Source organism: Sciurus carolinensis, chromosome 6 (assembly GCF_902686445.1).
Source record: "Sciurus carolinensis chromosome 6, mSciCar1.2, whole genome shotgun sequence".
In the NCBI taxonomy this organism is placed as follows: Eukaryota; Metazoa; Chordata; class Mammalia; order Rodentia; family Sciuridae; genus Sciurus; species Sciurus carolinensis.
Genome location: NC_062218.1, coordinates 78,199,335 through 78,217,826, shown reverse-complemented (window position 1 = coordinate 78,217,826; position 18,492 = coordinate 78,199,335). Strand labels below are relative to the sequence as shown.

The following is an 18,492-nucleotide window of genomic DNA, read 5'->3' as shown; positions in this document are numbered from 1 at the left end:
CCTGTGAGCAAGAGTCAAGTCATCACTGCTACTTTTGAACACTGGAGCAAAATCCTAGATCATCTCTGGCCTCTTTCTATACTGGGTGCCTTGTTCTTGGACCTTGATGTTGAAATTAATTGTAAAGTGTGTTTCTGATCTATGAAAATGTTTATCTGTTTTCATTAGAGGGATTGCATTGTAATGAATATATTTACATCTCATTTCAAGAAAGGCAAGAAAGATTGGTGAGCTTTCTGTGGTTGCTGGTCTCCCAGCCACCTCGGTGCCCTAACTGCAGCCCATCTCACCCCAATCCCCACACTCTGCCCTTAGGCAATAGAAGTGGGTTCCTATACCTCCTGTAAGGTGATCAGGAATTTTATATTAGCTCTCCTCACCCTCTCCTGACTTAGGTGTCCAACCTGCTGGGAATTCAGCTTGGGCCCAAAGAAGTCCTTGGGTGTGGTGCAGAGGATCACTCCAGGGAGTAGTTCTGGTTGCTCTAGGGCTTTACACCCTGCTGTTCTACCTTGGGTGGTCCCCAGGCAGCCTGATTTCTGATCTTGAGCCTACAGTGGTTTCTCCACAGTGAGCTAGGCCTTGCCCATGCTATGTTGCACTCAGAATACTAAAAACCTTAAGCGAATTGGAGTGCGGGAGCCTGTTAATGCATTTTTTGGGGTAGCACCTGGAGACTTCTAGACAGCAAATTGAAAGCAAAACATTGCCAGTGATTTCTGAAAGTGAAGCTCTTGCCTCATACAGGCCTGTCTGGGGCTGGGGGGGAGGGGGAGGGTGAGAGGTGTTATTTTTGAAGATCTGGCTTTATTAATACACTAAGAAAGAGCTCCCTTGGCAGTATGTGTTCTCACAGCTCCAGCTCAGATCCTATAAAACATTCATGCTCCGAAAGCTGTTACAGAGAGCTGCCCCCCACGCACACCCAACTAGAGGCCCCAAGGGGAGGCTTCTGCCCTTAAAGAGCCATAAGGACCCAAATGCCTTCTGGGAAGAACTCCCTTCAGTTCAACTCCCAACTCCTAGGTTCTGGGTCAGCGCCCTGCTAAGAGTCACAGGGGCAGGGGGCACTTCAGTCCACCCACCAGAACTCCAGGACCATCTTAGGAGCCCTCATCATAGGGTCTGGAAGGAAAGGGTAACCACAGTCAGATCTTCAGAGGAACAAAGTCAGAAAACTCTGAAGTAGAGGGCCTGACACTATCCTGGAGCTGGGGAGAGGTGGGACCCTCCAACCACTGGCGTGCACCTATCAACCCAAGGCTCAGAGGACTCTGAGCAGCACCCTTTTTTTTTTCTGCTCTGCTTAAGTACCACCCTGTATGTTTCTCCCAAATCTCTCCAACTCATCAAGTTCCCACCCAGCTGCTGCCATCACTGGTCACTGAAGCAGACTGTGTCTATGTTCTTGGTGCCTAGAGACAGCCCCAGGGCCTGACCCAGACCCAGGCTACCCCAGTTCCCTACCCAGATGTGTACAGGGCTACCTTTAGTCCACAAAGTCACAACCATTCCTGTCCTCCACCAGGGCATCCTACACTTGAGGACTCCAGCCTTTACAGAGCCTGGACCTCCACATTTACAAAACCAAGACAGTGACTAGTTTTCGTAAACTAGTATTCAACTCGGTATTGGAACTTAAATTTTTCTACTTCCCCCAAAATACCCAATTCTAGTAATAGTTGAGCTGGAAATTAACAAGGGGGTTCTCTTGTACTGATGACATCAGCCAAGCAACCACACACATGGGTTTTGCTAAATTCTTTTATTTTTGTTTAAATTTTCACTTCAATTTTAATTCTTGAAGAACAGCCTCGACAACATATATCGCACTCATTATAAGAAGCAAAGGGTTATATCAAAAATTATTAGTATAGAATCACAGGAAATCTGGTTTGGAACCAGAAAAAAATACAAAACAGATATAGATACATAGACACAGGACAAATTTTTTATAATTATTTGGAAAATGTTATTTCCCCCTAATTCTTGTTTCCTTTTTTCTTTATGCGCATACGATGTTTAAATTTTACAAAAAATGAAAATAAAGACTAGTATTTTACAAAATGAATAACAATGTTCGGTGTGTGTGTGTGTGTGTGTGTGTGTGTTTTTCTACATAGGATTCAGTCCATTTCCATATGTGTTGTTTTTCTGTACAGAATATATCCACATCCGTCCACAATAAATCCTGGAAGGTCCATTAGTCTCCTTCTGTTTTTTTAAAAATTCTTATGGTCCTCTCTTCCAAAAAATGTTTTCATTTTCTCACCAGACACAAGATCCTTTTTCTTTCCTTTGCAACGTGCTTATAGATCTGATCCTAAAAGAGTCTCTTTTTCTCCTGGTTTGCAGCTCCAGTTGCATTTCTGCAGGGTGGGCTGCTTCTGTCCTCATCATTCCTTCCCCTGCCTGGTCTGCCTGGCCCTCCACACCCGGAGTCCCCGAGGCTTTGGAGTCCTTGGCCTGGGTGAGTCCTCTGAGTTTCTAGGGGCGGGCAGGGGCAGGCAGGAAGCGCCCAGGGTCTAGGAGCACTGGATGGACATGTAAGGCCAGTTGAAGCTGCTCCCAGACAGTAACATATCTCGGATGAGAGTCTCAATGGGGGTTTTACCTACCAAACGGACGAAGAAGAGCTGCTCGATGACAGAGGAGGATACCGTGCGCAGCGAGGGCAGTCGCAGCAGCAGTTTGCCAAAGCGGCTGGGCTGGTTGGGGTACTGGCTCCTCACATATTCCTCCAATGCGCACTGTGATTTCTCCTGCAGGCTTTCGATGTGGGCGGCATCCGACAGGCCACAGGCATCTGCCGGAGCAGCCACAGGAGGGAGAGAAAGGGAAAGGGGGCACATGGTTAGCTGGAGAGCAGCAAAGGCACAAACAACAAGCCATTAATTTTTTAAAGAGAAGAAAAGAAGGAAAAAATGGAACTCCTCCCCTCCATACCTTCCCACTCTCTCCTTCACCATTTCTTTCATCAGCCCATATACAAATAAAAATAAATCAAATCCCCACTGTAGCATAGGGGAGCTGGAGAGAGATGCACACACATGCAGAGGCAGCAACCTCTCTAGATTCTTTGTTTTTCCCCTTTTCCCTTTGGATTAAATAATGTACGATGCTGGAGCCATCTTTGCTGTGTGTAGCAACCTGTACTCGCCTGCAGGGGAGCATCTTTCTGGCTGTGTTCTTTAAAGGGAGGAATTTCCCCATTTTGCCCCATTTTGAGGTGTTCAGACCCCTGTAAAAAGTATACAGCGTGGAGGCAATTCCTAAAGCCTTCTTGGAGTCCCCTCTCAAATCCAAGTGACCCCAACTAGAAAACTCAAGGAGAACCTAGATCGTGTACTGAGCACAAGTGTGTGTCCCCGCACGCGTGTGTGTAGGGGGGCAGGTAAGGAATCATGGGCTGGCAGTGCCTAAAATCAGATCAAGCTCATGCTTTTAGCAATGTAGGATTTGAGATCCACTATCTATGCAAGCAAAGAGTCTGCAGCAAATCCTCCTTGAGAGTATACACTTCTATCTGTGCCTTAAATCAAGTAATTGAAAATTGGTCACATCTCTAAACTGTATACTAATCAGGAGGAATATGGCTCAGTTATTCTAGGCAGCCGAAAGGAGACATCTTCGGTGAACAGACACAAAGCTGGGCTAGAGGCAGTAGCAGCTGTTGCCGGTTCAGAACCAGGGAGCGGGAAGTTAAAGGAAACTTGGGGGAGATAGGTTTCCTGTGGTAGGACCTAAGGAGAAAAAAAGTACCTCTGCACAATGATGACATCTCAAGATCTGTGCACTCATTTCATATCAACCAAGGCCCTTATTGGTCTTCTAAAAACATTTCAAGACATCAGATGATACTTTATCAACTAACCTGAGGCAAGCAAATGGAGGGTTTAGGTGGAATCAGAGGAATAGAGTGAAGGCTTCCACCTTAGTTCAAATACTTGTGTTGTTTCTCATATTAATAATAAATATTTTAGAAATAGGAAGATCACAGAGGCCCTTAGCTAGTCAGGAGGTTCACTAGAGATCAAAGACATAGTTTGCTAATACATAGATCTGTAAGAAATACATGTGTGGCAATGCCCCCAAAAGGACACTATATTTTTGTGAATGGGCAAGTGTGACCCTAAAGAAGACACCACGAATGATTCAAAGTGAAACCCGCATTCACTGAGTTTCTGAGCTTTATATCCTTATGTTTCAAGAGCTAGGATTTACAAAGCATTGTAATACCTTCATCTACAAGGCTATGGCCTCAAGCAAAAATACAAATAAAACTACCGATAATTCAAGATCTTCTGAGGCAAGTCCCCTTTGACCTCAGATTCAGACTGGGTTCCTTTCATATGTTTAATTACTAGAGCCACCTGGTTGAATGTATCCACACTGGCTTGAATTGGGAAGCCTGTGAGATTTCATGGCTAGCAGGGCAAGGGCAGAAACTCTTTGGGGTTTCACTGCTTAAAGAGGTGTGCCCTTGGTTCTGTTTGCTAACTTGGTCCAGTGAATGACCATCCTGCAGATCCATATTTACATATATCTTACTTTACATGAATTATCTCTCATTATGCCATGAATCACTTTCAGCCCAAGACAATGCAATATGGAAAGGAACCATTGATATCCCAGAAAAAAATTTAATGATCCATATGGCAACCCCTCAGATCAGTAAAATAGTTATCTGATATTTGGAAATAGGGCCCCCAGAGTGCTCCTACTCCCAGACAGGCCACTTCAAGAGAGAACCCCGGGAAAGTTAAGCTTGAGTTCTGTGCTCTCTGCTTCCATTTCTTTCCTTCTTTGGGAGTACAGTGCTTCTAGCTGGGCCTGTGGTCTCCCTCTAGCACGAGCCCTAGTTCTGGGCCTGGCTTCTCACCCTGGGTATTCATTAACCCCATTGCAACAGAATTTTCCTAAGTGTGGACTAAGAGTATGAACTCACATCAATTGGGGGATTACCGTGGCAAAGTTAGGCGAGCAGGAGGTGAAATGCAGTACATATTTACACTCATGAGTTATATTTCAGATAAGAAAAGGAGATGAATTGTGCAAAATCCATGTCTCACTTTTTATATGGTAGTGTCAATGTGGGAACCCTCAATATTTCTTCTACAGTGTATGGAAAAGAAATTATGTAAATAAATAACCATTACTGCTCAGGCCCTCCCGGCTTAGCCTTTGTAGTGCAGAGAATGTATTTCATGTTGTATATTCAGAAGAGTTTAGTGTTCAGGAAATATAGATGTAATCAGCTGCCATAACTAGAAATCAAAGTTATTATTGTGCTGAAAATGGATTTATTGTATTTATGTTAACTAGATGACTCCTTTCAGAGACAGTCTCATTTATTTGAAGGAATATTTAGGTGTATGAATTAATGAATTTTTTTTTAAAAAAGTAGTTTAGGTCATGACCTAGTCCTTGGATGCTGTCCAGAATATTAAGGATTAAACATACCATCCGGAGGCCAAATGTGAAAACCACCACAGGGGACCCCCCCGTGCCAGCTTCAAATACTTAGCCAGAGCAAACCACGTTGGACAATATGTCTAAAACTGTCTTTTCCATCATTCAAAGTTTGCTTAAAAGTTGGATGACTTTGAGAAGGCTACCCATGAATTCCCTTCTGGCTGGCAATCAAAACAAGTTTAGTCAAAAGTGGAAATGTGTTGTATGGAGGAGAGGGGGGTGAATTACTACTGACAGCTCTATTTCCATTTTCAGATATTCTGCTTGCAGTTTTCCAACAAAATAATATTATTGTTCACTTCTCGGCATCCCTTGCACCTTGAAGACTTGGTTCAAGAAACTTCTTTGGAAAACTTTTTTTAAAAAATGGTACACTTTTCACAGGAATGTTTTAAGATGGAAAGTTAAAAGAAAAGCATGAATAATTCCATAATGTTCCCCGCAGCCGGCACAGTCCTTGCCTCTCTCTGGGAAAGGGCACAAGATCAGTAGAGTCAAGGGGAGTCAAAGAACCTTGGGGGAACAAGGGGGGGGGGGAGACCTTTCTTGAGAAGACCTCTGTCCAGCTCCAAGTCACATTTCTGCTTCAAGACACCTCACTGGATGAGATTTTAAAACCCTAGCTTCCCTGACACTGGCTTGCTTCCTGATGAATTTGGCTAAAGAACCGGGTGGTGGAGAGCCAGCCAGGCCCCATGCCTGCCAGAGCTAAAGCAGCCTGGTCGCTGCTTCCCAGGCTCTTTGTCACTTTTGAAAAACACGTTTCCATCAGGAAGACTTATTAAGATAAAATGCATTCAAACACCAAGGAGGCTATTCAATAAATCTTCCATTTGTTTTAAGGTTTGCACTTTATCCTCTTGCAAAGAATACTCCTTCTCTCACCAGCGGACCTGCATTTGCACTGAAAGTAAAAGGGGGGCAGTCCAAGTCCATGGCTCTGGCCACCCTGCATACAAATGAGATACTCTTGTCTAAATAAATTATCTGCTGTTCAGATCGATATTAATACTACATTTGCTACATTGCAATATTGTGCAAATTTAAGAGTCATTTTAATACAATGTAAATACGATTCTTCACGCATGAAAGCCAAGAAATATTGATAGATTTTACCACTGCTTACTGTTCAACAAGGCCTTGGGAAAGTGGTTTTGCCATCTCTGCTCAAGAATGGTTTTAATTTGGCCTTTGGAGGGCCCCTCTGTAGGATAGATTTATTAGAATGGTTTATTTATTCTCCGAATGGAGGAATTAAAAACAATAGTGCCAACAATGGTGATAAAACTGCAGCTACCCCTACTCACAGTGGGCTCGGCCCAAGACCCAATCTAAGCAGCACTGTTCCACACCAGCCTCCTTTCTGGCTTTGTTTATATTTCCCCCCATTACCTGCTGTACGGGGTGTTTATATGTTTCCCTCTTACAGGTTACAATAATAAAAGGCGGGCAGTGTTCTCAGAGGCTCAGACCAGAGCCCTTCAAAGGAAACGTTAATGCACTTTCCTGGAAGTTAATTTGAACCATCTATCATAAGAGAAATTGTTAACATCCATGTTACAACCACCTACACTCAATTTGATATTTTAAAGGCACTCCTTTAAATTTTCAGTGTTCCGTGTGTTTTGCATAGCTATGAAATTTATCTCCAGGCCGGGAATCCTTTCTTATTTGCGGATTCTACAGTATTGCTTTTGTTTTTTATCTTTCTTGTTTAGATCGAATCCGTTTTTTATGACCCTCAATAACCTCAGCAACTGCAAACATGAATGGTTTCCGATAAGGGAAAATCAGGCAGCAATAAAGTAGGATTATTTATGATTTATTTGCGCGTATTCTTCTCTTTCCACCTCTATGTGTCTCTTTCTGTCGGGAAACTCATCCAGGGAAAGTGCCACACAGAGTAGGAAGTCACATTCCCACGTTCTCTTCCTTCCCTCTCCTCCCACAGAAATGCTGAGCTCTGGCTCACGCTCGCTCACACACACACACTCACACTCACACACACACACACACACACACCGTACACACGCGCAGCCAGACGGATCCACAGCACCGCCTCCCCCTCCTCCCCAGATGCACACCCACCGCAGCCGCGGACCCACGCCGGGGTCCCGGCCTTCAGGCCCGGCTGCCAGCGGGACGCAGCCGCGCAGCCTCGGCTCCCGCACTGCCGCGCTCCCAAGATGGCAGCGGTGCGGCCGGCGGGGTTCCCGCGCCGGGGCCGGAGACCTACGCCAGGCCCAAAGTCCGGTGAGCGTTCGGCCTAAGGCCGTGGCCCTGGCGACGCGGGAGACGCGGGAAGCCAGGCCTGGGCAGGGAGGCGCTTGCCCTGGCTCCCGGAGCGGCCTGCCCTCCCGGCGACCGACCGCAGCCTCACCTGACGTGAACAGCACGATGGCTTTGAGGCAGCTGTACTCGGCCGAATCGACGTGCAGAGCCTTGAGCTTCTCCACCTGCTCCTGAAAGATGCGGATGTGGTCCATGAAGGCCACGACGCGGTCGGCGGACATGGGCGAGGCGTGCAGGCCCGCGGCGGCCAGCAGCGGCGCCACGTGCAGCGGCATGGAGCACTGGGCCGCGTTGAGCACGAACAACTCGCTCCAGGTGAGGCGCAGCAGGGACACCTGGTCGGTGATCTGCAGATCCGGGAAGAAGGGGATGTTGCGGGCCCACTCGACGGCGCTGAAGAGCAGGCGCGCGGCCAGCTCGCAGATGTTCTCGATGCCCATGATGTTGTTGGGCTGCATGCACTGGCTGCCATAGCGCGACGTGGGGTAGGGCTCGGCGCGCAGCAGCAGTGAGATGTAGCCAGACAGGTAGCAGTGGCCATTGAGGGGGTCCCCGTTGGTGAGTGCGTACTGGCCTGGATTGGGCTGAGTTGGAGGCATTCTTCCTCGCTGAACCGCTGACAAAAGAAAGAGAGAAAAGAGGCAATGTGCATCCAGGGGGCTTGCGAACATCGCGCGCCGCAGCGCATCCGACACAATGCAGCAGCTTTTCCCGCAGCCACACACGCCGGAGCATATCTAAACCGTTGGTTCTCAAAGCCCACACCTCGAGGAGATTTTGGGCGAGGCCCTCCAGTTCTGCAACTCGATGTGTCCAGCCATAGCCTGCGCCCCTGATCATCTCAGCTCCTGCGGAACTAGGCCTGACTTCAGGGCCCCCAGCTCCGCAAGGCGAAGAAAGTGCCATCCAACCCCTCGGCTTCCAAAGAGGAACATACAAATAAATGAAATCCCATTTACCCCTCCAGAATGAAGCAAATCAGGGTTAAGGGGGAAAAAAAAAAAAAAAAAAAGGCGAAACCTGAGAAAGGTTGTGGTTGGAGGCAAATACCTAGCGGCCTCTTCATTTGCAAACAAGCAGCGTTTTGCTCATAAAATGTTTCCATATTCTCTTAAAATGCTATGGTATTATCCTTAACATAGATACAAGTTACATATCCTACTAACCACTTACAACTTTTGAGTAGAGAACAAGTATTCCTGTACCCCTCCCTTTTCCCTCCTCCCCATCGCCCCACACAAAGTTCTCACTATTAAAAGCAACAGAAAATTGAAATTTTTCAAGAAAAAGGTTTAACTTACAGTAGCCAAACATTATTGAAAAAAGTGGGAAATATAATTAATGTCTGTTCTGATCCGTGCCACTGCAACCTGCAGCCAGCTTTTGCCCAGTGAATGCACGAGCTTGCAACTGCAAAAACACTGGATTCATTAACCATCTGAATGCAAAACGTAAGCATGCTTTGAGTTCTTAAAGCTGACCAAAGTTTTTTTTAAAAAAAAAATGTGTATGTTTTACTTCAACAGTGCCAACGTTTTAAATTGCCATGTAAACAAAGACAACTTTAGGAAAAGTTAGGGCTACTGAACTCTCCCCCCAACAATTAATATAGATATGTCCATGTACATGTAGCTGCCTTATTTCAGGTTGTGCACTATTTTCTTAAGTTTGCTTTGATTCTAATTTCAATGCAAGTTCCAATGCAATTTAAGATCTTGAAGCATAATGGCTAGAATACTTTTTTCTAATTATAGTTTTGAACTTGGCAGTTATTTTTCAATTAAATGAGAGCACAATTCAAAGTTTTTTTTTTTTTTTTTTCCCCAAATGCCTACAAAATCTCCCTGGAGCTAGAAATGAAGTCGTCATATTTGCCTGCTCCTTGAAATCTGAAGGAATTCAATTTATTTTCTTGTGGCATATAAAATATAATTTTAAAGTCAATTACAAGAAGGAGTAATCTGCATTCTGCAAAATTGACTGGTTCGCTAATTTGACTATAAGGCATCTTTAATGATTGTCAGGAGATAAACTTTAACTATAAACAGCTAAATATATTTATAAGAAAAGTGCTGCATCTCTTGCCACATGAACATGAAGCATATCCAAATACATCAAAAGTTGTGTGTGTGTGTTTTTAAAGCAAACCCATACAAGAGGGATTAAATGATGTGGAAGCTCATGCCAGCTGCAGTCTATGCATTATGGCCAAATCAGAAGGATCGGTAAATGCCGTTGTAAATTGTAATTTGTATGCAGTATTTAAGCAGAGGGTGGAGTTTGATGAAGAAATAAAATGAGTATCATGCTTTAAAAAAATGACACTACTATGAAAGCACAGTTCAGTCACAAACTTTCCTTTCAAAGTAGAGGGGTGAAAACAAGGCCATAGCTCTGGAGGAGGCGGCCCCAGCTCCGTGAAGAGGAGAGGGAACCAGTGAACAGGCCAAAAGCCCCCCTTCCCCCCTAATTAGACCTACAAGTGCAATAAATCTCACTCCTCTTTTTCCAAGCTAAGCTTCCAAAAGGATGATGGCAGCAATGAATCTACAGCTCAGGGTACTCCAGCCCCCAGCCCTCTCCCTTTTAAAATAAAGGGTATGAAAAGGTGAAGGGGAAAGTGGAATGAAAAAAACACAGAAACAGTTTCCTGGGGGAAAATAAACATCCCTGCCCAAGTTCATGCCAGCACATCCCCAAGCATCCTCACGCACACGCGGGAAAGAGACACACACCGAGCACATCCAACAGAGGAAGGGAGGGGATTTAAGCCATAGCTCATGATCCCAGGGACACAATCCTAAGCAGGCAGCGGGCGGGGTGGGGGAGCCGGGGAGAGGAGAGGAGCGCAGGCTGGGAGGGGGAGGCAGCGGCAGCGAGCTGAGCGCGGGGGGGGGGGGGACGCTGGGGGAGGAATGCAGCGGGGACTGGGGAAGCTGGGACGGGCCGGGACCACAGGAACCCCAGGAACCCCAGCCCCATACAACAGCCACCCCGGCGAGAGAGAAAGAGAGCCAGGGAAGCGGGCTAAGCGCGGGGAGAGAAGCAGAGAAGAAATATTCACCTTCCCGCCTCATGCCCACTTTGAGGCACTTCTTGAGGCGGCAGTATTGGCACTGGTTGCGGTGGTGCTGGTCGATGGGACAGTTCCTGTTGGCACGGCATGTGTAAGTTAAGTTCCTGCGGACGCTCCTCTTGAAGAAACTTTTGCAGCCCTCGCAGGTGAATTGGCCGTAGTGCTTGCCGCTCGACTTGTCCCCGCACACCACGCACTCGATATGCTGCTGGCTCTGGCCCGAACCAGGCGGGCCCTGGCCCTTGTCCCCCGCCGTGCCGGGGGTGGCGGGCGCTCCAGGCTGGCCCGGGGTCTGCGGCGTGTGCGGAGCGCCCGAGCCCGCCTGCTGCTGCTGCTCGCCGGCGCCGCCGCCGCCGCCGCGGGCCGCCTGCGCTGCGGGGTTGGGGCCGCCGGGGTTGCCCCCGGCCACGTCGTCCTGCGGATCTCGCCAGCTGCTAACTACCATTGCCATATCTTTGGGCCCTGGGAGCGCTGGGGGGAGCCGAGCTGCTCGCCGAGGGCCGCGGGGCGCGCGGGCGCGCTGGGAGGGGAAGGGGAAGGGGAAGGGGGGAGGGGGAGGGGGCGGGGGGCCCACCGGGCGCCCCGGGGTCGCGGGAGCCGAGCCCGAGCCGGGCACCGGCCGCTGCCTCCGCCGCTGCCGCCGCTGCCGCCGTTACTGCCTCGGCCGCCCCGCTGCTGCTGCGCGCCCGCCCGCCCTGCTGGCGTTTTGTTGTGGTTCCTGCTGTTTTCTTTCTCTCTTTTTGCAGCCCCCCCAGGCTCTCAGGCTCCCCCCCCAACACCCCTGCTCCCCTCGCCCGCTCCCCCCGCGCTCCGTTCCTGGGGGGGCCGTGCTCTCCTTCCCCCCTCCCCACCCCCCGGCGAGCAAGCTCCCTTCTCTCGCTTTTTTCTTCTTCCCCAAGTTGCAAAATCAGAAATGGCACAGGCGGCAGCCGGGAGCGGCGCGGGGCGCAGCGCCGGGGGCGGCGGGCATGGGCCACGGCGCGCGCACACACTCGCCCTCCGCCTTGCCCGCACCCCCGCGCACACACACACTCGCACACACACTCGCTCACCCGCGCCGGGCGCCCGCCCGCCTGCTGTCCGCTCGGGCTACGCGCAGCGCGCGGGCTGAGCCGACATAGAGGAAGCCGGCGAGGGCGGAGGCGGCGGCGGCTGAGGAGGAGGTCGCGGCTGCAGGCGCCGCTGGAGCTACAGCCTCAACTGCTGCGGCTATCGCCGCTGGAGAAGCCCGGGCCGGGGCCGGAGTCCGAGCTGGAGTCGGGGCCGTTGCCCGAACGGGAGCCGAGGCCGGGACCGCCCTCGCCGCCGCCGCTGTCCCAGTGGGAGCCCTCGTGGGGCTCGGGAGTGCGGGGAGCGGGGTGAGTCGAGCAGGATGCCGGGCGAGGCTGCCGGTGGCGATCAGGGCGCGCGGGTGTCGGGGGGCCAGGTCCAGGGCCGGACGCAGCCAGCCATTCAGGAAGGCAGCGCTGGAGAGCGGGAGGCAGCCGGCGAGGAAGATCACACACTTTGCTCTTTTTGTTGTGCCGGTGGCGCCGGGCTCTCGCTGCCTTCTTCTTTCAAGAGGTGACGGAAGGGGGAGAAAAATACAAGATAATTCACGCCGGCGACGAATTCACAGCGAAATAGAAAAAAAATAAAAATCAGAAGAAAGTAATTGCAAAAAAAAGGAAAAAGAAAAAGCGAGAGAGACATCCAAAGTAGGTCGAATAAATAATCTTCTTTTCCTCTTTCTTGCTCCTTCTTCTGCTTCTTCTGCTATAACACACAGAGCTAGTTAAAAAAACCCTGGAGATCTCCCAAAAATGTTCTTTTTTTAGTATTTTAAATAAGTGCTCTTCAGCCGGGAACCAACACCCTCCCTCCAAAAAAAAATCATATATGTATAAAATAAAGATAAGAAGAATACGAAGGGGGTGCCTCCTCCTCCTCCTCCTCTTTTTTTTTTTTTTTTTTTTTTGAGTTTAGTCCTCTCTCTTCTGCAGGAATGGAGTAAAAGAGACAAGGAGGAGGGAGAAAAAGAGAAAGGACAAGAAGGGGAAACAACTAGTAGAATATGTAAGAAAAGAGAAAGAGAAGAGAGAGGGAGAAAGAGGGCAATAGAAGAGAGAGAAAGAGACAGAGAGACAGAGAGAAAGAGAGAGAGAGAAGAGGGAGAGGGGAGAGAGAGAGAGAGAGAGAGAGAGAGAGAGAGAGAGAGAGAGAGAGAGAGAGAGAGAGAGACCTAAAAATTGAATGCGTTTAAACGGGAGGACTCGCAGAGCAATGTTTCCGAAAGGGGGATCTGCGCGAATGTCTGTATATAGTGAACTTTGACACTACTATTGAAACTGACACGTTTCTATGGAGATCGCTGCCTTATATGGAGCTCGTGTCAAGGAGCCAAGAGAAGGGCTGCTGGCAACTGATAATCAAAGGCGACTGACTGGTCAGAGCCCTGAATCGGGGGGGAGAGAAAATGGGAGGCTAAGGTTAGCCAAGCCTCCTGCACGCCATTGGCTAGAGAGCCCCTCCCCCTCCTCTTTTTTCTTTCTTTCTTTCTTTTTTTTTTTTTTTCCTCCCCTCCCTCTTAGCTACCTACAGTCTGGGATAGCGAGGGGAGGAGGAGAGAAAGTGAGGGAGGGGGGTGTGCTTCTGACAAGCGCAATTTACATTGAGATCGCCCTGCGCTGCTATTTACTCTGAGACCTGATTAGTATGGGTCGTCTATGGTCACACACACACACACACACACACACACACACACACACACGCACCCGAGGGGGGGAAGGGGTGAAGAGGGGGAGAATGCCTTATAATGGGAAAAAAAACTAGAATGAGAATGATATTATTTTTATTTCTTCTGAAAAGTTTTTAGAATTAGATTTCATGAACGTGAAGAGAAAAATCATTCAGTGTTAGGAAAAATTTAATGGGACTAAAACCCCATCATTTTAATGATTTCTGAAATATACTGGGTTTAGTTTGTTTTCTTCTTTTACATAGAACCAAAATCTTAGTCTGAATTTTGCTCATTTTATGTACTTTTTTTTTTTTTAAAGAAAAAAGGTAGGGTCATCCTGCTTTTTGATCCAAAGTATTTCTTGATTTTAAAGGCTTAATTACGACCAAGCACACTCGTGAAATTTACAGCTATTGCCACAAATTCGATTCGAATCGACGGTTCCTATTCATCCCAAAGATGATTTTAAAATAAACTTTCCAATCAACCCGTTGTTTTCATCTTCATCCTTTTTTTTAATCCCCAGACTGTTTCATACTCCAAACAATACTTAAATAATTTTATTAATAAAACAGTAGTAAGTCCTCATATTGTTGTGTGTCGGGGGCTGTTAGAGCGGCCAGGAGTCCCAGGAAAAGAGCAAACGAACGAGGAGAGGGGGAGGAGAAGGGAGAGAGCGAGCAAGAGCAAGAGCGAGAGGGAGGCGGGGGTGGTGGTGTAGATACTAAGACCCCGATTCCCGAAGGTGATTGGTCGCAGAAGGAGGGGCAGGCGGGAGGAGCGGGTCCCGCCGCGGGGCCTGCAGGAATCGCTGGCTCCGGCTGCCACCTAGCGGACGGGAGCCGCTCCCGGGCGGCACATAACCGAGTCCCTCCTCCCCTCCCCGCAGGCAGCCTGTGCCTTTTCTCCAAACGAAGACACCACTTTGAAAATTCTTTCAATGGATTTTTTTTTCCTTGAAAGATCGTACTGGGAGAAAATGATACTTCTATTAGTTACATATTCTCCAATCCCACACTTGCACCCCCCTCGTTCGTTTTGAGATCGCTCCCCTAGGCAGGCTCAGGCGGGCGCGGAGCGGAGCGGAGTGACAAAGCCGCCGTTGCCGCCGCCAGGGGTGGGAACCGCGCTTTCCCGCCCACCCCTTGACTGGGGAGAGCGTAAAAGTTTGACTCAGCTCGAGCGTTCCGAGTTCCAACAGGCCCTCAGGTAAAGGTGGAAGTAAATGGCCACGCTGTATTGACAGAGGTAGGGTTTGTTTTTTAATACTCGTTCTCACTTTAAATTTCACCAGGGAGGGGTTTGTGAAGCACTGCGCGTTTGGGGTACGTTTTGCGCTTCTCGGTCTCTCTAGTCTGCAAAGTCGCGAGTCGTAGACCGTTTAGTGACGAGCGAAGATTTTAAAGAGCAGAATAAAGGCTTTCTCTTGTCTGCCCCGCAGCCCCTCCAGCTTGAATAATGGAGAGACTGCCAATGCACTCCGCGTGCGGCAGCCCATTGTACGCAGTTGATGAAGAGGAGGCGACCGGGGGGTGGTAGGGGCTCCTTGCCCTAGCCCCTCTGCCCAAATAAATGTGCTTGTGTTTCCTGGTCAGTTAAAAGATAAAACGAACATGATTGAAATAGACCGAAAAATGAAAGAAAGAAGGAAAAAAGGAGGAAATAAAGAAAGGAAGGAAGAGCGAAAAAAAAAAAAAAAAAGGAAAATCTATGTACAAATTTAAATTTTACTTCCCGTACAGTTAGAGGCAGGGAGTTCAAGAGCAGAGGAAGCAGGCATAGAGAGGGAGACTGAGAGGGAAAGAGAACGCGGAGAGAAGGAGAAAGTGGGAGAGGAAGCGGGAATCAGCGCCAGGGAACCGGAGGCCTGCTGGACGCCGGGTCCACAGGCCCAATCGCGCTCGGACCCTGGACTGTGCGTCGTGGGCACCAGAAGCGAGATTCGGCCAAGTCCTGCCCCATCAGGCAAGTAACGCAATGATTATCATTTCTTTTGAACTTGGGATTGGTAACACAGTCAGGCAGGGGAGGCAGTTTTGGTTCTCACACAGGAGACAGGAGTCGAGGCAGCCAGGGCTGGACGAGGAGAACTTTCCCCCGGGCCTTATTCGGGAGTTGCCCTTGCTTGGCCTCTGTCCCGCCGCGTCGCCTCCAAGGAGGTAAGAATCCTGCCAGCCCGTCATCAGTTCAAATTCAATACGGGTTTCTCCCATTTTGATCAGCTATTCCCAAACTACCCCGCCCCCGCTACGGCGGGAAACGGCTGCGGGCGCTGGGGAAGCGGGACTGTGGACCTTCAGGCTTAGCATTAGCTTTGCGGTTCCAGCCAGTGCGGAGCCTTCGCTGCAGTGCAGCGGGCGGGCTCTGGTGCTCGCATCTTGTCTGACTGCGGCCAGGACCTGGCGAGCTCGGCTTTTGCCGCCCACCTGCGGGCGCCGTTTGTAATGCGATCCCTTAATGTAACGCAATCGATGGCTGTCTGTTTGATGTGGGCGATAGTGTCAGCGGATTAAAAGGGACATCAAACCGTTCTCCCAAGCGGAGAAGCTGCTGCTGCTGCTGCTGCTGCTACTGCACCAGCGGCGGCAAAGCACTAGGATCTGCAGCCTTGCAGCCCAGCCAGACTCCTCATGCCTCGTCAAGGGGACTGGTGGCAGGGAGGGGGTCGTCTCCCCTGAGTGGGGACCAAGGGGGTGTGTGTGTGTGTGTGGTGTGTGTGTGTGTGTGTGTGTGTGTGTGTGTGTGTGTGTGTGTGTGTGTATGTGTGTGTGAGAGAGAGAGAGAGAGAAAGGAAGAGCCTCAATTAAAACCAACAAGCGCTTTCCCTGGCGCTAGGCAGGGGCGCGCCGTTTGCGTCAGAGGGCGTACAGGGCGGGCGCGCAGGGCTGGGGTGGGGGGCGGGGAGCGGCCGCCCGGACCCCGCCCGGGGTCTGTGTGGGCTCCGGAATGAGCCAGCCTTGCCTGTCAGGACTGGATCAGGGTCAGGCCTTTCAGGCGAGAGTTAAGGCAAGGTGGCGAGAGGACCAGCTGAGCCGGGGTGGGGGTGGGGGAGTGCAGTGATGCCTACCCATCCTCGGTATGGGCTCTTCCCGCTCCCACCAAACTTGCAAAGGCCCCTGGGACACAGCATGACCCTGGGGGCGGGTGAAGTCGGGCCCTGGAGGCCTTAGGCGAAGCTGAGGACTCTTCTGGAAAGAAGAGGGAGAGTGCTGTTCCCAGCATCCGTAGTCTAAGGAGTGGGGGTGGATGGCTGTTGGTAGCGGTGAGCAAAGCAGCGGAAGCCCTTGGTTTTCGGAGAGGAGCCACTAGCGCTACTTCGGGGCAAATGTGCCCACTTCGAGAGGGGTCAGGGAGAAACCGAAGCTTTTCCAGAAGGGCATAGCTCTCTCTGGGACTCAGTAGGCTTAAGCATCACTCTGGGCTCACTTTTTCGTCTTGACCCTGTGCTTCCCAACCTCAGTTGCACATCCACAGAGCGCTCCACTTGTATTCCCAGCCCCGCCTCCAGCAAAATGGCTTCGGTGGAGAGACAGGGGTCAGTCAGCCCAGGTCCTGGGGAGCCTTGACTTTCTTTCTTCAAGACTGTGATTTGATACTGTTCCAACTTGGCACTCTCGTCCTAGGCCTAATGCACCCCACACCCAACCAGGAGATAACGATATCTGTTGTGTAGGACACCTAATAAAAAAGTGATCATATTTTTGGAGGGGACCTGGGTCCCCAAACTGTGAAATTTCACACACGTGTCCAGGCACGTTCAGAAGTAGAAAACGCATTTTCCACCCTTCTTTTCTCCAGATTTCTCTCCCTTCCTTCTTACCTACTCCCTTCTCTCCCTGAAACATAAATTGAGTCTGGACATGGTCCTTGGACTCAGACCCTTTGTGCCTTTTGCCCCAGCACTCTACCAGAGGCTGTTAACCAGGCTGGCAGGGGCCCGCTGTTCTCCGTCTTCTGAAGATCTCTCTCCGGGTTAGATGGGGCGAGGTACCGGCAGAGCCTTTTCTGGCCTGGGCTCCACGGCCTCTTTTTCTGGACTCCTCTGCCTTCCTGGTCCCCACAGACCTGTTAAATGCACGCAGGTCTTGTGGGCTGCTAGCATCATGGTTGGGTGTTAATCACTTTTTAAAAGACCTATCACACAGCACTTGATGTCTCCCAGCCTGACAGTCAGTAAATGTGATCTGGTGGAAGACAGCAGCAGAGATCTGTGGCCGCATATATAGAGGTGACTTGAGTCCCAGGCTCCAGAATCTAGATCTAAAAGGTCTTTCTAGCCAGTTAGCATTGGCGCGCCTCCCGTCCCCCATCTTTCTTACCGTGAGGGCTAAACCATTCTTCACTAATCCTATGGCCTCTTTGATATTGGTATTTTGCTCTCCCAAAAACCACGGTTCACTTTGGCTTTTTGGTAAGTCACACTGAACAAAGGGTTTTTCCCCCGTTTTTTTGGTGATATTGGGGATTGAACTGGGGATTGAACCCAGGGACACTATCACTGAGCTACACCCCCAGCCCTTTTTATTTCTTATTTGGAGACATTGTCTCCCTAATTTGCCCAGGCTGGCCTAGAACTTTCAGTCCTCTTGCCTCAACCTCGGAGGTTCCTGGGATTACAGGCCTGCATGGGCCCTGCCAAAGGTGGCTTTGTAAAACCATTTTCTAAATCTAGTTCAAGAGTCCCAGAATCCTACAGATGACCAGATATGTATAGAACACTATCCTGTATAACTCCTCCTTACCCCTAAGTCCTGAAACAAACAAACAGTATTATTCTGTTTAAAGATACCACAGGACAGAAATTACCATGTTTTAATCAAGCTTATCTGAAGTGATGAATATGCCTACAATCTTTGGGAGAAAGATCAGTTCCTCTGATCTTGATGCAGACTTTTGCCAAAGAACTTATTTTAAGGGTACTGAATCAATT

At 49.5% G+C, this 18,492-nt stretch overlaps 1 protein-coding gene and 1 long non-coding RNA gene across 10 annotated transcripts in view; one reads left to right on the top strand and one right to left on the bottom strand.

The window, feature by feature from the left end:
- Positions 1 to 1,748: 1,748 nt before the first annotated feature.
- Positions 1,749 to 11,303, bottom strand: Nr2f1 (nuclear receptor subfamily 2 group F member 1). The gene is made up of 3 exons (XM_047556316.1): positions 10,832 to 11,303; positions 7,856 to 8,383; positions 1,749 to 2,806 (listed from the first exon to the last, which is right to left on the bottom strand). Exons 1-3 carry the CDS (start codon positions 11,292 to 11,294, stop codon positions 2,526 to 2,528), a joined length of 1,272 nt encoding a protein of 423 aa, XP_047412272.1. The 5' UTR covers positions 11,295 to 11,303; the 3' UTR covers positions 1,749 to 2,525.
- Positions 11,304 to 14,430: 3,127 nt separating this feature from the next.
- LOC124987335 (uncharacterized) overlaps positions 14,431 to 18,492 on the top strand; it is a 143,958-nt gene continuing 139,896 nt past the window's right edge. For 5 of the 9 annotated variants that reach the window (XR_007109169.1, XR_007109172.1, XR_007109167.1 and 2 more), the window contains exon 1: positions 14,431 to 14,810. This is a non-coding gene — a long non-coding RNA (uncharacterized LOC124987335). Of the gene's footprint in view, positions 14,811 to 15,577; positions 15,722 to 18,492 lie in introns of those variants that run through there. The other 4 variants (XR_007109166.1, XR_007109171.1, XR_007109174.1 and 1 more) reach the window with 4 other exon arrangements.